Source organism: Eutrigla gurnardus, assembly GCF_963514095.1.
Source record: "Eutrigla gurnardus genome assembly, chromosome: 14".
NCBI classification, from domain to species: Eukaryota; Metazoa; Chordata; class Actinopteri; order Perciformes; family Triglidae; genus Eutrigla; species Eutrigla gurnardus.
The window spans coordinates 13,332,384-13,350,396 of NC_139937.1; the positions used below are offsets into that span (position 1 = coordinate 13,332,384).

At 41.0% G+C, this 18,013-nt stretch overlaps 2 protein-coding genes across 2 annotated transcripts in view; both read left to right on the forward strand.

The window, feature by feature from the left end:
- The window catches only part of me1 (malic enzyme 1, NADP(+)-dependent, cytosolic), a 67,167-nt gene extending 56,961 nt beyond the window's left edge, over window positions 1-10,206 (forward strand). Inside the window, exons 7-14 of the mRNA XM_084026282.1 lie at window positions 3,735-3,844; window positions 4,393-4,490; window positions 5,728-5,841; window positions 6,445-6,550; window positions 6,856-6,998; window positions 7,277-7,450; window positions 8,831-8,929; window positions 9,654-10,206. Coding sequence (XP_083882408.1) covers window positions 3,735-3,844; window positions 4,393-4,490; window positions 5,728-5,841; window positions 6,445-6,550; window positions 6,856-6,998; window positions 7,277-7,450; window positions 8,831-8,929; window positions 9,654-9,821 — 1,012 coding nt within the window. The 3' untranslated portion in view covers window positions 9,822-10,206. The remainder of the gene's footprint in view (window positions 1-3,734; window positions 3,845-4,392; window positions 4,491-5,727; window positions 5,842-6,444; window positions 6,551-6,855; window positions 6,999-7,276; window positions 7,451-8,830; window positions 8,930-9,653) is intronic.
- The window catches only part of pnisr (PNN-interacting serine/arginine-rich protein), a 157,996-nt gene that overhangs the window by 45,062 nt on the left and 94,921 nt on the right, over window positions 1-18,013 (forward strand). The window lies entirely within an intron of this gene.

The window sequence follows — 18,013 nt, forward strand, 5'->3', positions numbered from 1 at the left end:
TGTTTCCAGAAGTCTCCAACATGAAAATCAATTAAATCAAAACATCCTGCCTTCATGTATTATGCAAATGAATGTAGGGTAATTGGCTTAAAGTCTAAGTGTGCACAGCTGAGCTACCACAAGGCTTTGTTAGGCAACTTTTGTTAGATCAGAGAAGAACTAAAGGACTTATCAGAAAAAACGACTTTTCCACATCCCAGTTATACATCCTTTAACAGGTGTAAGCAGGATTTGTCTTGCCCGTTGTCTCATCCTAGAGACAGATGTGAGTGCTTTCTCCACCGGGCCCTTTCTGGTCCCAGAAGTCACCGAACAGACACGGCTGTTGACAAAGCACTGGACAAAGAGACGGAAAGTGATCTCACTGCCAAATCTCAACAGCAGGGGTACACCGCCTCTTTCTTTATTCATAACAGCCATGAGAGGTGGAGCAAAGTTACTGTTTTGGCAGTGGAGATCAGCAAGTCCTGAATACATGAATAATAAGATCAATGAGATAAAAGCCTTCAAAGGGCTGACAAAATTGCATTGTGGAGTGAACTATGAGTAAATTAAAATTGAAACGCTCATTTGTGATAGATAACTGTTAACATTGAGTAAAGTTATTTTCTGAGTGAATGTATGCTCATTTACTGCAGATGACTGATGATATGACAGGACTTAAACCGTTATTCTCTAATTAAATATCTAAACAATATTGAAAAGATCCATCGGATCCCAAAACTAGATGATTTCCCAGTATTTTAACATAATTTGAAAAACATACACATAGGTATTTAATAGCTAATGGTACATCTGTCTCCTAAAGTTTTGTTTCTTCAGCAGCCAAAAATGATTATGTACAATGTAAAATCGTTTTACAATGAAGAAAGGTTTATGTACTGTAAGTATGATACCATAACTTAAGTTGCAATTTAGTTGCAATTTTACCACATTTATTTCTAGTTTTTACCCAGTAACTATAATCCCATTATTTAGATGGCAAGGAAGTATATTGTCAGAATTTGGCGTTCCATTCAGAAGGTTGCCAAGGAAAGACAACAGTCATTCAGGCCTCTAAAAGGATTTTTTTTTAGGCAAAACACACACACACACACACACACACACACACACACTCTCACACACACACACACATTGTAAAAAAACACTCCCCCTATCTTTATGGCTCACACCAAAGGCCAAAGAGCTTTCTGCATTGGGAAGATGTTCCTTTCTTTCTGCAGTACCACAACCACAGATAGTAACCCGGCACTTTCGGGTCAGTGAATGGCCATAAATATGCATGTGTTCACAGCTCCATCATTCTCAGGTCTGCTTTATGAGTCTCTGAGCTGTCTGGGCAATATCTTTAAAATAAAACATTGAATTCGATGTCTGACTGGCCACAAGGTTTTTCATATGAGGACTTAAAATCTAATCCTTAACTGAGAATACTTGCGAGTACGACTCACTCATCTGCAGAGGAATACGCTCCTTCACTTTGGACTCATGGGCTTTCTCTGGTGAACTGGTGTGACCTCTCCGGCGGCGAGTTGCACCAAACCATGCCAGAGGGCGCTGCACTGGCAGTGGTGCAAGGCCACATCTATCCTCGCCTGTCGCCTGTCTCTGTCTCTGTCCCCAACACAATGAAAAGTTTACAGCTCCCTTCTTGGCCTCATTATTCCTCCTCTTCGCACAAGCTCTCGGTGCTTTAGTAATGCTCCCTGCTTGATAGGAAACACATTTCTCTCCTCAGCTTTACTGCCGTGTTGGCAGTAAGTCAGCCAGCCTGTCAGTCCTTGTATTAGCAATCAGTGTCTTGCAGTGTGGCAGAGGGGAGGATAAACAGTGACCCGGCAATGGCACTCTTTCATCAGGACATCAGGTTTTATTGCAGTTGAACTCAGGTCGCTTCTCATCCTGCATTTCTTTCTCTCCACGCTTCCGCTCAGCTCCATTCTCTTCTAGCCGAATGTTTAAGCAGTTTAACAGCCACTGTAACAAGTGGCAAATAGCTTTAGGGAATCGTGCAATAACAGCACATGGATACTTTTCCTTATGAGGTATGAGGTGGGGTTTTATGAAGAGGCTGAAGAAGTAACAGAAAGAAAGAGAAAGTCAGAAGAAAACATTGGGAAAGGAAGTAAAGTAAAACCGTGTCTTAACTGTGAAAAGCAAATGTGACAAGGATTTCACCTCCCCCTGCTATTCAGTTAACTGGCGAGGCTGCAGGTGTTGGGTTCGGGGGCAGCTCAGTCTGTTTGCTTGGCCTGTCCCCAATTTCCTCCGTCACTGACTGAGATATGATCCCTGGTGTTTTTAATACAGGTTTCAGACAACCTCACCCTTTCCTCCCATTGTTTCTAGCTGAGAAAAAGAGGTAATGAAAGGGCCTATCGCTAATCCATCATTTCAGACAGTCTCATCATATTGCAAAAAGTTCTCTGTTTGTCCCACTGACTCATCCAATCTTCACTTTGTGGGAGAAGTTTTCCTTCAAAAGAATATCTTGAAGCTGATCCCTTCAACTGAGCATTTCCTAAAACCCCTCCCTAGCTTAGCAACTGAGGTGCAGCAGGTCCGTCAAGCTTTTCGGTGTCGAAGCGGTCTTCATGGAGCTGTAATAAGAGTGATACTCAGTATCGTAAGAGCTTGGTGGGTTGTTTATACATTTGCAGAATTTATCACCCCAGCAGCCCAACAAAACGTGCTATTCAAGATAAATAACCCACAAAAAACTTTTCTCAACTCATGAAGCTAACATTCGCTAAGTTAGCTAGGTAGCTAGCTGAGCAAATCTGCTAGCGACAGTCATCCTATCAGGTGCCCAAAGTTTAGTTGCATTACTGAATATTACAAAAACGGTCAGCACTAGGATTAATTGTTGCAGTTGAAGCAACTATAAATAACTAAAATTAAAAAAACTGCTAATATTAAGTAAGTATTTCTTTAGATCTATCTTCCATTAGCTTTACAGACAGGATGTTATCCCGCATATCTCCACCAGTTTTTTTGCTTTTCCTACAGCTGAAAGCCTGCCTTTCATCTCGGAGAGTAGCAGCCGTCGCTCTGCAAACATCCAATAAATTCCTGAACAAAAGTTCCACCTGCTGAAAGGCAGGGGAACTTGGGGTTCCTCTTTGTCGCTGCTAAATCTAATTTACAGACTCATAACGCTGGCCTTGTGGCTTATTTTGGTTGTGTGATGTTTTTGTAGGGGCTTATAAGCACTGGCTCCTGTGGTGACTAAAGGTGGTCCCGGCAGCATCTTGTAAAATTGAACACGGCTGCTTTACTGGGAGACCGGGTGGCCTCTGTGCTCTTTTTGCCTGCAAATATGGCGTTTTAGTGATTCTCCTCCTTTGTGTTGCTTTGACCTCCGTCACTGCACCTCATTGTGAGAAGCTGCTGGGGGAAACAGGTGCCAGCTTGTCAAATGTCCCATAAACAGAATATTGTGCAAAGTGCTTTGGCTTTAATTTCCTCTTTAGACGTGACATAAATGTATTCCTTTATCTCTGTATCTGTTGAAGTATTTTTTTAAAAGCCTTACCACAAAAGTCAATTAAATCCATTGTTATAGCTTTGTGCACTGAGAAGCCAGCATCACCTCATCATCTCTCGCCCTGTGCTGTGTAGTGTAGTGTAGTGGGAGAGCGCCCCCCTCAGGACTGAAATGAAATGGCGACTCCTTTTTCTACGTGTGTTATGTGTGTGTCTCATGTCTTATGTACATCTGTCTCCTTCTACAGGTATGGAATGGATTGCCTCATTCAATTTGAGGACTTTGCAAATATTAATGCTTTCCGGCTGCTGAGCAAGTATCGCAATAAGTATTGCACATTCAACGATGACATCCAAGGTAACTCAAAGACGCCAATGGACATCTTGTTAAAATATGAATTATATTTGTACAAATTAATCTGTTTCAAGAGAGCTAAAACAATATTTGTATCGAATCATCAAAATACATTTGATTAATTTGAAGAACATTTCATTTAAGTAATTGTTTGTTTATCTGATTTTACTGTAAATAATGGCATTATTGCACACATGTACTCTGATAGTATATGAATAACTGAATGCAACATTCTGTCAGCAACTAATCACACATATAGATCAAGATGTAGATATAGATATATTAAATAGACATTTTTTATATACGTTTTTATATGTACCCCTATGTCTAAATAACTTTGTGCATATCAGACTCATGTGAAAGGTAACGTGTTAGCATGAATGAATGCTAACATTAATTTAGAATGAAAGCATATCCTGCATCCTGTTATCCTCATTGTCGGCCATAAGAAAACATCATGTTTCCTCACTTCCTCTCCTCTATCACTCTTGAAGGCACAACCATTCCTCCTATAAAGAGTATATGAAGTGTTGCTCTGTAATACTCCTTAGGTACTGCTGCAGTGGCAGTGGCTGGACTCCTTGCCGCTCTCCGCATCACCAAGAGCAAAATGTGCGACCATACCATTGTGTTCCAAGGTGCAGGGGAGGTACGTGCAGCACATTTAATACAAGACTGACTGCACTTATTTCAAGCCAAGCCATGATATTTTTCCTCACCGTTACCATAACGACGCCGTGTGTTTAATGGCACGCGAAAAGCTTAAAATGCATATTCATTACACACTAACTGGCCTTAAAAGGCGATGCACCTACATCACACACAGCATTGCTGTTCTGAAAAGCAGCTAAGCGATAGTGACACCAATCCTGGAAAATCGTTTCACTATTTTTCTGTAGATAACGTGAAGCTTACACAGAGGGGGATCAGTGGGTAAACAGGTGTTTGTTTTCGGGGTAATGAACTAACTGAAAGTTGGCCTTCGATCCAATGGGACATTTTCCGGACTATTGTGTTTCGGAAGAATGGGCCATCAGAACAATGTGCAGTCCCCTTTCTGACAGCTTCTGGCAGACAACCACAATGCTGACACATGACACGCAACAGGGATACAATGCCATTACAGTCCAAGTGAAAAGGACCACAACCGCAATTAAATGACAGATTTGTGTGGGTTTGAAAATTGTTGGAAACATTTGGGATAATTTAAGTATACGACACAACAAAATTTATAGGAAAGGTCTAGTCGTTCTAGATATCTTAATTTCAGAAATGGTATCCTTTAAGCTTCTTATAATACCAGAACAAGGAAAGGCCCAAAAGCACCCAAAGCCATAAGTGAACCACCCCATTTGTCATGTCTTCCACTATAGCACCTTATAACACCTCATTTAGATGATGATAGACTATTTAACTAGATGATATCAAATAGATTCTTTGACTGCAGGAAAATCCTCATTGGACACTTAAAAATGAAGTAGAGGCATCAAAGCAGTTTGATGCACCTCAATTCTTCTGGTGAGTGTTCGGCAATTTAAAACAATAGGTGCACTTCACATGCGCTTGTCGGATGATTTTAGTCCATTTGGGCTTTAGGTTAAAGAAGCCAAACCCTAGTGCACTGACCTGAGCAAGGGTGTGTTTTATTGCCTCTAATGTCCCTTTTTTATTTGTACGAGGGATATTCTTTGTTTTTTCTTCTTCCAGAAGTTACTTTAAACAAGTCACCATTTGATTTGTTCTCTCATTTAAAAAAGAATCCTCTAATATTACTAATATTTCTATTTCTATACATAGATATTCTTTTGCTTAGATGTGTTTGGCATGTGAAACCAAAGCTGGCATGGAGATGTCCTGATGCAGCTCGTTTTTTGTCTCACCCGCAGGCAGCGATGGGGATTGCCGAGCTGATCACCATGGCCATGGAGAAGGAGGGACTCGCTAAGGAAACCTGTTTGAAAAAGATCTGGATGGTCGATTCCAGGGGGCTCATTGTGAAGGTGTTGTGATAAAATACTGCATATGGCATAAATGCACTCATCCAATTACATCCGACCGATGTAGTCGACCAGAATGATTGGTCCAGTAGGAAGTTAGGAAAATAAATCCTGAAAATGACAAATCATTACATAATGATGTTATCACAGGTTCAGAATCCCTAAAGGTGGGTTTTTCTGGGGTGTTTTTTCAGAGTTGCCTCCACAATCAAGAAAAAAAAATTAATTTATATGGCAGGTCCTTGATGTCCTTGGAATAACAGCAAAAGGCCTCTCCAAAATGACATCTGTTACACATCTGTTTTGTCCACCATATCCATGTTATTCATCCCTCATTCCTCCTCCTCTTCCTCCTCTTCTTCCACTCTACCAGCAACACTCTCTCTTTCTCCCTGCTCCTCCATCCCACCACTCCTCTTCATATTTATCTCTTCACCTCCTTTTTCCCTCTCTTGTTTCCATGTACAAGAAATTCTACATTTCTACAGCAGTAAAATAAATAAGGAGACTTTTTTTTTTTTACTGTGTCTGCTATTTCAACAGATGGTTTCATGTCTTTAATGTCCTCTTCCTCCTCCTCCTCAACCTTCCTCTCCAAACCCTTAGGGTCGAGACCACCTGACTCATGAGAAGGAGAGGTTTGCTCATGAGCACCCACAGATGGAGAAACTGGAGGATGTGGTTCGGAAACTGAAACCCACAGCTATCATTGGTATTAAAAAAATATATTTTAAAAAGCATTTGATGTTTTAATAAGACAGCTATGTCGATGCTACATCTTGAGCAGATTGTCAGACTGCATGGTATCAGATATAGATAACACTGATGGATTGGATGCAAGGGCTCATCGACAGAGAGGACCGATAGTAGCCTACATTTGTAGACTTGAATGAGAATTTAGGGTCATAATTGAAATGAAGATGAGCTGCAGAATTAAGGTGCTGTGTTTCAAGTTTTGGAGAGCTCCAAGGCTCCACTGAATAGGACACGTTGCACATTGCTGGCTTTCTGTTTCAGGTGTGGCGGCTGTTGCTGGAGCCTTCAGCGAGCAGATCATCACAAATATGGCCTCCTTCAATGAACGACCAATCATCTTTGCCCTCAGCAACCCGACCAGCAAAGCAGAATGCACTGCTGAGCAGTGTTACGCACTCACCGAGGTACTCACTGAGGGCCCGTATTCCTCGCAGTTATATTCCCGTACAGGGCTATGATTGATTTCGATCATCTCTAATGGACGGGTAAATAAAATGAATAATAATAGTAACTAGAACTCCTCCATGGCATTTTCCATGAGTGGAAAATAACGTGCGTATTTGCCCCGAGATTTGGCTCTGGTTAAAAAATGTAATGGGATCTTCCTTTTCCATGTATTCTTTTGAAAGTGCTAATAATAATAATATGAAATAATCCATTACTATACCTCATTGTGCTGCAGGGTCGGGGCATCTTTGCCAGTGGCAGCCCGTTTCAACCCGTCACCCTGTCTGATGGGAGGACCTTCTTCCCTGGTCAGGGAAACAACGCCTACATCTTCCCCGGTGTGGGCCTGGGTGTCACCGCCTGTGCCATCCGACATATTACTGAAGAAATCTTCCTCACTGCAGCGGAGGTAACACTGACATACGGCTTATACACCCTTTTTACATCTTTTATATTAGTGTTAAATGAAGGAAGCATTTTACTACTATAGTTGGCCCAGGTGGAGCTCATTTTACCCACTTCATATAGGGTTCGGTGCTGCCAGATGAAAAATGCAGCAATGTCGTGACTGTGACTTTAAAATAATGTTACTTGAACAAAAATGCTCATATATCAATAAATAACATGGGAACGGGTCAGGATGCACTGAATAGCAAAACTATCTCACGTGCAACACTTTACTCACTCAGAGCCTTTAGCTCAGAAGCACCTCAAAAATAGCTCACAATGTATTTTATATATAGTTCACTATCGAGAAAGCACGCTTACATGGGGTGTTTGAGTAGTGGAAGTACAAGTGTTTACACACTTGTTCACCCGCCTTCTTCCATCTGTAAGGCATTACACCAGAATACTCCGCCACCATCTCTTTTGAGCTGGCAGATAAGGTTCAATAGGTTGTCATCACCCTTTTTGGGTGACTTTTCAGACACCATCTGGACATTGCAACGGCCACAGAAGGCCTTTTTCTCGTTTGCAGCAACAGATTTCAGCCATCCCTTGAAAATCGTCTCAAACTCCAACACAGAGTGGTAAAGTTGCACTCATACCATTGTTTCGTTGTGTCAGTGGCTGTGCTGCCATGCGCTTTTTTTTTTCTATTTTTTTTTTTTCAGCTTCCGACTTCTGGAATTGAACTCATATTTACACTTAACATCAACTGACTAGGCTAACTGAATGAATGAACTATCACAATGCGAAGTTGAACTGCTGCGCAGTGAGCTGCTGAGTAAGTTGTATAGCTGGCAATAGAGTGGTGCAGGGCTGACTAATGTTTGTAGGCTAACCCCGGCAGGTAGCGTCACACGTGTTCCCAAACGTTGAACTATTGAACTAAAGGTATGAGCTGCAGGAGTGATTAGTGGCAAATCACAAGACATGTTTCCTTATTAATGTAATTATTGATCGGATATCGTACAGTTGTTAATTATCGTACATCTGGCGACACTGATGCTGTTGGGTTTAATAGTTATTAGTAATATAACATGTTGTAACAATCGTATTGCTTCTTCCTATCTTGTTCTTACGATATTCTGGAATAAAATGCACAATTATAAAACTAAAAATAATTCAAATTAATAATTAATTGTACACAGGTTTTAATTTGGATTTCATGAAGGAAACAACTTCAATTTACTCAAGCATTAATGCCTCTGTGAAATACTTTCCCCCATGCAGTATTTTGTTAGGTTGCTTAAAATTCACACCTACCATCTCTGTCTCTCTCCATCTGTATATGTCATAAACTTAGCTGAGAGTCATTTGGACTTGTGGTTTTACGATTCAACAGACTCTTGCTCACCTGGTGACGGAGAAGGACCTGGCAGAGGGAAGGTTGTATCCTCCTCTCAGCTCCATCAGGGACGTCTCTCTCAACCTGGCTGTCAAGGTCAGTGCTCAGTGTGACACACACAATAAAGAACAGATGTACCTGTTCTGTTTCACAGAATATCAAAATCACTCGTCAACACACATCTGTGGTTAGGTGCTGGCAGCACAACAGTGCCTTTCCCAAATTATCTTATTATAATAAATATTAAATATGATGAACATGTGCTGATAAATAATGAAAACTATTACTTTCCGAAAAGGACCAAAAGGACTCAAGGACAATTCCACTTTAATTGGTGCATAAAATTCATAAAAACTCAGGGAATTAAGTGTGATGGACAACATTTTTGTGGGATAGGACTTCCAGACCCTCAATGAATCTCCCCCTGAAGAGCAACATCAATGCAAGAGTGCATTTGACTTGTATTCTCTCTGCTGGCCATCAGGGGGCGACTCCTTTTGTTGCAACTTTGGTCAAAACGCTGCGTTCAACACTGTCACGTTTTGCCCAGCCGACCAATTACAGCGATGGAGGGGTGGGAAAATGATCTTACCCAAAAGATGTGATCAAATGTGTTTTATGTCGGAGTATGTTATGGTCTCATTGTGTATGATATGCTGTTATTTTTACTGTGTACTTTATGGGGTTCTTTCAGACAAAATGTATTTTATGTAGCTCAAGATCGTACAGGCCCACGTTACGAATGTTACTGTGTCTCTTGGAGATAAATGGGGACTTGTGAATCTGCAAAAACGTTTAATTCTCTCAACACCTGTTACAGATCATGGAGTATGCCTATGAGCACAATTTGGCGACACTTCGCCCGGAGCCGTCCGACAAAGAAGCATACGTGCATTCAATCACCTATAGCACTGATTATGATGAGTTTACTGCGGACTCGTACAGCTGGCCAGAGGACAGTATGACTTTCCAGTCATGCAAACTTTAATGCGCTGGGCGGAGAGACAAGACGAGCCCCGGAGGAGTTTGGTAACTGACATGCAATATCATCCCAAGACATGATGTCGGCATATGAAAGAGGCTGTGTGTAGACTTTTCTCATTACTATATTACTGTGAAATCAATGGTGGGCTTAATGTATTTAATATATCCCTCTCAGGTAGTGAACAAAAAAAACATTGTAGTTTTAAACTACAATTTAAGAAATAGTGAATTCACAGATCACTGAAAGGAAGTAAGCTAATAAAGTGTGAAACAGAAAGCAGTTTGCAGAACTTCACGGGTTACTTCTAGTTGTTCTGTTCTAGGCAGTTACCTTATGATTATATGATCCAAAAACTCTTTGTCAAATAAAAACGGTTTTGATTAATGTTTTTCATGTCTGATTACTGAATGTCTAGTGAAAAAGACTGGGGTGTGTTGAGTGTAATTCTTGGATATAAAAGGAAATTTGAATAAATATTTTGCCTACATGGATTTTCTTAGAAATGCTGTGAACAAAAGTTTATTTTTTTTTAATAGCAAAACACACTTGGTGTCTTTCTGTAGCTTTATTGTCGGTGCAAGACAGAATGTATAGACTGCTCATTTGGTCTCCCAGAGACACAAACTACCTTGATAAATGTCATATGTCATCTCTTGTCTACTTCCCTGTGAGCAAACAACTAGAAAATGCTCCTAAGGGGTTTCTGAAACGCATCATACGTTGCTCTGGCTCCCCCAAGAGGTCATCTTCTGTCATTGCAGCACAATTAGCTCTTGGTTTGGTTTCATAATCTACTGTTTTTTGGATCGATTTTAGACTTTAGCAGGAACCTACAGTAGCTAACCATATTGATATTAAATCTGTATGTGCTATAATACAGTAGAAAACAATTCCATACAAATAAAAAAATTATTGTGGTACGTGTGACCCATAATTCGAAGCCATACATGCATACAATAAGTGGCGTGTATATGCAGGTCACGATAAAAGCAGCAGGGGAAACAAACTGGTTCGGTTGTGTATTTTGTGTCTGTCCACTGTCTGGTTTAAACTTAGGATGATTTTACATTAATTAATCAATCACTGGCCAGACAGTCAGTACCAGAGGCCTCGGCTGGCCTGATGCCCACTCCAGTCTGAAATCAATAGAGAAGCAACCAGACCAGTCAGCATTCAGTGTTGAGCGTCTCGCCCGAGGCACGATTTGGAGTGACAAACATTTGTTTTCCTCCTCACCTCCATCAGCCCTGCAGCAACCACCACTCTGACATGATGATCAATATGTCTCAATGTCAACACCATCCAGTTGGCAGCCGGCTATAGGCCATAAACGGTATAGCAGTATACCATGGGGATGCATATTTAACAAATCTGCTTAACAGAATAGATTAAGAGAGACGGGAACGTTTTAAGACATGTGCGGTGAACTTTGAACCTCCAGTAAATCATAAAGTCTTTGTGCTCGGTCAAATAATGCATGTTCTACATTAGCAGTTCTTGTCAGACATGCACCATCACAGCCCTGTGTGGAATAAACGCCTTCATCAACACCACCAGTCGCTACAAGTGTATTAATTTAACTAGATTTTTATTTGATTTTATTTAATACTATTACCACAATATAATTTTTTTTTTTTTTTTAGTTTTCGGCGTTGGTTCGGTCAAGTTAGACATTCTAACCAAATCTATTACTTTGAGCTATTACCCATTTCAACCATTCATCCATTACTTTTAGACATGAACTCTACATTTAGCAATGTATTTCTGTTTTGTTTAGGTTAGGATTTTCTTTGTTTCTGTCAGTCACTCTTTCAACATTCTATCAAATGCTTTTATCTAGCATTCAACCATTTAATCCCTTTAAATCTAGCTAAGTGAGTGGACCATGTATCCGTTGCGTTTAGCCGAGCTTGTTGAACCGTTAATTCTAAAGTTGACTTTCAGTAAATCTGCCGTATATCACTCTATCTCTGCTTCCCTCCCCACCGTGCAGCTCTCTGTCGGCACCTTGCTGGTCGCAGACGGGCCGGTTGATTGGCAGCTGTAACCCAACAACATGTTGACCTTGTTCACAGTCTCGCATGAAATGGCAACTTGCTGAGACCTTGTGATCAGTGCCAATCGGTACAGGCCCTGAGGGAATGTCGCCTGTCTACCAATCCTCCCTGTCTGGCATTTCGCCCAAACAGCCACCGACGCTCACTCAAAACGTCCTGCTTGCATTTTCTGTAACTAAGCTCAGACAGCATCATTTAATCTATTTTCAGGACATTTGTTCATCTCCTTTCACAAGGTATAATGTATTTGTTTAATTTACCACTTCACCTTGAAGAAATATTGCTGATACTGATTAACTGACTATAATTTTTACTCCCTTGCTTGATAGTCTTCCCTTGTAGTAGTGCGTCTGTGAGGAAGAGCAACCTCCTATAAAGACCAGCAGAGGGTGATCTAACATATTGTTTGAACAGAGATCAGTAAAAGACACTATCATCTCTCCTTGCCAGCACATTTTCTTCTCTCATTCTCCTATAAGTCCCCTGCACTCTGTTGGTGGTGAATTAAAATGACACAGGTCAATTACTATAAATGCATTAATAGGCCAAACTATAAATCACTGCATTCACTCTGGTTTAATTTCACCAGCTATATCTTCATATATAATAGTTCAGCCTCATGTATTGTTCCTGCTCTTTGTATGACTCGGACAGTGAATGGGCATTTATATATCATTTATATAACTGCCTATAATTGGCTCGATGGAATAAATTACATTATGCTCACATTACTTACTGCTGGTCTGTTAATTACTAAAAGGGCAGTTTCTGGTTAATGCTGCTGTCTGACAGAAATAAAATCAGACTTAAGGTCAAGAACAAATGGGAGGGATACACTTTTAATAACATTAGATACTTCTGAATAAATGTCCATAGCCTACTTTTACTAATGCTACAACAATTCAATTTGTATTTAAAATCGTAAATATTCCATTGCATTCAATCCCTCTGTTTTCCCATTATAAGCGTCAACATTGTGTGTGTGCTTGTGTTCTTCTGGTCTTTCATTTTCAAAAAATTTACATTTTTGTGAGCGCGAGCTAGCTAGATGCTAGCAACTGGTCTAGTTAAATGCTAGCAACTGATTTAAATGCTAGCGACTGAGCTAGCTAGATGGATAGCCTATGAGCTAATTAAATGCTAGCAACTGATCTAGTTAGATGCTAGCAACTGATCTAGTTAGATGCTGGCTGATAGTTAAATGCTAGCAACTGATCTAGTTGGATGCTTGCAACTGATCTAGCTAGATGATAGCAACTGAGGTAGGGTAAAAACAAGGTTGTTATTGGTGATGCTTGAAAGACAAAAGGGGTTTGACACCAAGTTGAGTCTGACATTAAAGTTGAATATTGAACATGATATTGGATGATCATTCTGGTACCTGATGCTTATTTTTAAACAACTACCAGCTTAACTCTGAGCTGTGACTCAAAGACGTCATTTAGGGGGGCATTATTGTGGAGTGTGTGCTTGTGCAGCATTTTACCAGCTTTAACCTCTGACGTCTGGTCAATAACCAAAAGGCAGGATCCATAACACTGACAAAATAAACAGCTTTACTTTATGCAACATGTTGCATAAGAGCGCCAAGACATGCTGTACTGTATATAAGATAATTATCTAAAGTAAGTCTCAGTAATATTTGTGGTGTGAGAAGTTGCTATAGCCTACTATGTGACCTTTCTTTTCTCAGCAAATTCAGTTCTCTGCCTGGCTGGTGGTGGACTGAATGAGGACAATTATCAGGAAACCACCTCTGTTGAGCAGCTTCCCTACCGTTCTGCTGTCCCCATGAATGATTCTGTGAGTGATTTAAAGAGACGCCTCTGTTTCGCAGACAGTTCGTGAGGCCTGCCCGTCGCACAGGTTTTCGCCTGAGAGACAGTGGTGGGCGCAGGTTTCAGACAGCCTGTTGTTTGCCGGACGGGTACTACGCGCAGATACCAAGCAAGGAGCGCCAACGCCTTGACAACTTTTCCATAATTAGATGAAGCCCTGCGCTCAGCATGGGCATTCTTGCACTGAAACCTAACGTGACATGTGTGATCACAACCCAAAGTCGCGTTTAATTAATTGCTGTTGCCACACAGGGCGCGCAGACATCATTCCTTGCAGCGCTCATCACTGAAAAGAAAAAACAATGTTAATACCAAAATAGGCCGCCACTTAGCATTTGTTTTGTTTTTTTTGGACGAGGATGCTGTTCATCTATCCAACAAGTCAAGAGCAGAGAAATTTGACATGTTTTAGCCTAGTTTAGTTAAGCTACACAGCATGTTGCCTTTAGCTGTTGAGCATGTCTTTGCCGCCTTTTGAATGTGGGCACATGCTAGCCAGGCTTGTGCTTATTATTCTGCTGCAAGCTCCAGATGGATCAACACATGCTGAAAATATTACAAGCAAGACATTTGCATGTGACCTAAATCCCTCACTTCTGCTCCACCATGCAAACAAGTCAGTCCAAAGACATTATTTCATGACCCTGGATTGGGGATGGTTGGACTCCCACGCCATTATTAATATCATTATTATTAGCAGAATTCGGTTGATTAGTACAAAAGGCATTTTAAATGTGGACTCAAAACAGATGACACTTGTGATCTTCCTGTAGCTTGAAGATCAGTACAGCTTTTATGGTATATTGTGTTTATTATTGTGGGCCTATGTGTAAAAGTTTTATAGTGCTACTCACACGTTCATCAGCCTAAATGTTTAGGATGCAATACGAATAATGGAGGTATAAACAGAAGCTCCTATGGTTTGAATTTTATCTTCATCTAAGTGTAGACCATGGTCCAAAATAAATTGATCAGATTGATTAACAAAGAAAGGTAAGCCCACCATCACACTTGAGGCACTCAAGTCCAATAATAAGCCTGAATAGTGGCGCACCATTGTCCGAAATCACATTTAACATGCATGCATTTTTAAGACATTAACATGCATGTGTTTGCAACAATAGCTGTGTTTATTGTTTCTGGATCTTCATTAATTCTGTAATTGTTTGCTGCCAGTGATTTACTGCCAAGTCTTCTAAACATCAAAGCATGTTCCCCTTTTTCTGAAACCAGACACAACCCATTAAGTTAACATGCATATTGCATCTTGAGCTCAATAAGTTGCCTAATTAATTGTGAGAGGCAACAACAGCTTCTGGTTGTTGTGTGTGTGTGTATATGGAAAGCATGTTGTCCCTCTTAGCTTGTGTGCTTGTGGTGCGTCCTGCCGTAGTGTGTGTTGCTGATTATAAATGAGGACAGCGAGGTGTGTGTGATGTTAATGCGGCCTTCAGTGCTCTTGCTGCCCATTAATAACCAGGTCGCCTTTGATGTGGCCACGGTGAGCGAGGTGGCCCCTTTTCTTTGCATCAGTTGCGGCACGTAAATCTGCCTGCTGTGTTATCCCCTTAACTACTCAAGGGTCCACCTGAGTTTGTCCACCTGACGGATACATTTAAAAAGCTGCATTTTTTTTCTTTTGACCAATATGTCGCAGTTTCCTGGGTGAATCCAGAGCGAAAACATTGTTTCCACATGAAATGATGTTGGAAAGCAGGGATTTGAGGCCAGTTTCTCATTTTAAAAATCACTTATGGTTGCACATTAAAGGAGCACTAGAGTGATTGCGTATTCATTTCCATAAAGTTGATGGACTTACAAGAGATAAATGAAAAAGGAATAAATCAAAGCAGCAGAGGCAGAGAGTTCCTGGCTTTTGGGTCTCATGCATAATCACCAAAAACATTGGATCCTACATTTCCCATAATGCATCTTCTGCGTCTTTCATTAGACTTTCTGTGCCTGGTAAATGTCCACATCTTTCAACACTACAGCCATTTTGCTTATTTGTAAGCTAGTTATCTAAAAGTCAAAGTCAGAGAGAAGTGAAAATTAAGTTGTTATAAATAATATTATTATTATTTCCAACGGATTGGATGTATAATGTGAAAAGAGTTGCCATTGATGAACCCACATATTCCCCTCAGGAAAGATGGCACAATCGGTGTGTGTTAATGTCTTAGTTAGTTAGATCCTGATGGGCATGTTTACCAAAATTAAGGCTAATCAATATCTGCTGGATCTGTAAATTAGCAATTGTTTACAACTTGTTTCTGCTGCCCCCTCGTGGCCAAAAAACACGGTTTTAATTTATAATTCAACCTGCTTTGCCTTATAGAGATAAAAACCAGACCAGAACAATCAGATAGACAAACTCTCCGGTGGAACATACAGGATTGCTGTGATATTTGTGATGCAACTTAAATTACTCTACAATATAATGTGCACACATACAGTTTGAGGAATCCATTTTTATACCTCAAAGGTTGTTTTAAAATAGTTCTCTGTCGTGCCCAGTCATTGAATGTCTCGCAGGCCTGTAAAGAGCACCTGATCAGGCTCTTGACCTTGTGTTGAATGCTCCCTGTGCTTTCCTCCACTCCAAACCCAAATCTCCCCGCAATCGCCCAGTAGTTCAGGTCAGATTATTCCATGAAAAAAAAAATGCAAGCAGAATAGATCAATCAATGACAACTGAGCACAACGCTGGCTGTGATTGTTTGTGTCCCTGTCTTCATAAAATCATACTGTGTGTATGTGTGTGTGTGTGTGTGTGTCCGTGTGTGTGTGTGTCCGTGTGTGTGTGTCCGTGTGTGTATCCGTCTTATGCTGGCTGCATATGGGCGGATAGCTCATTATCTATTGTCGACGGGCACAATGGCCTGGAGGCCATGCTATGCTGGCCCAACAGCCTCGAGCACAATACCTGTAAACAGCGAGCAACCTAATTGAAAACAGTCTAGCATCACCATGTTTTCTCACAATGACAAAGCTGATGAATAGGCTTTCAAAAAATAAAGCTTTATCTGCTGAAAGGTGGGAGTGTGTTCCAAATGAAAGGTTGTAGCAGGGAAAGTATCGAGTGTAACCTCAAACGCGTTGTCTGATTTATTTATTTATTTGACTGGTTCTCAAAGTGCAGGTGCTCTCGTCGATAGTATTTTCACTGTGGATGTTGTTCAGATGTAGTAAAATTACGAGAAAAAAAAAAAGGGGCTGATCGCACCAACTTTGGATAACTTCACGATTCTACATGTTAGCAAACAGGATTAGATGATGCACAGAATTGATTCGTTAGCTCTGAAACGTTACGCATCGGCTCACTAATGCATTTCGCCCTCGTGTTGATTGGGACCAATGTGCCCCTCATATGAGCCTCTAGGCACTGAAATCAGAGATATAATCGTCCTGTATGTTCCCAATGAGGCCTATACGTCCTTTAAATGACATACACAAATGTGGAAATGCACTTCATGTAGGTCACCGAGTCTACATCCATCCATCACCTCAACCCACCAGGATCTTAAACAATACGAGAGCGAGGGAGTCGTCTAAAAAAAGCGCCTTGTGTTACTCGCGCTCGACTGCATGTAGTCTAAGTAACAGTAATCCAATCAGATAAAAGACTAGTCAACATACAAGTTTTGCCGGATATCTCAGCCCGCTGCGTGCCCACCACAAATTCACTAGTTCCCTGTCAACGTGTTGGCTTCCATTATGCTGAGCGCTGACGTTATGGACCTAATTCTTTTGACACTGTTCTTTAAGTGGGTTTTGCGATTAGGCTCCGAGATTTGCCTCTGTTTCCTCTCATGCACAATAAAGAGCCTCGGCCACATCTCTCTCCGTCTCTCTATCTCCCTCTCTCCCTGTCGCCACACTCTGTTAATCCATCTTTTGTTCTCTCCAACCAAGTGGCTGCTGTGCTTGCTCTGATTTGTCCTTGTTTATACACCGAGCCTGCATTCAGAACCATAGGCTGGTTATTGTGGGATGCCAGTGTCTCATATGCTGTCGCTCAGCTGTTGAGCTCCACAGACGGGTTGTCTTGAAGGTCGGTGAATTTGACAACAGACGCGTAAAACGCTGGTGGAAAAAACAGGTGAAAATAAACCGGTGGATTCAGCTCGGTGAGATGATAATGCCACAACACACACATGGAGCACAAATCAGAAAAAATCTCTCTCTCTTTATCTTTCTCTCTGTCTCTCTCATCCCAGTCTCTCATTCCACTTCCTATATGCTGACCAGCCTCACTTCAGCCAGAGACACGCCTCCTCCTGCCTGCAGCGATGCCCTC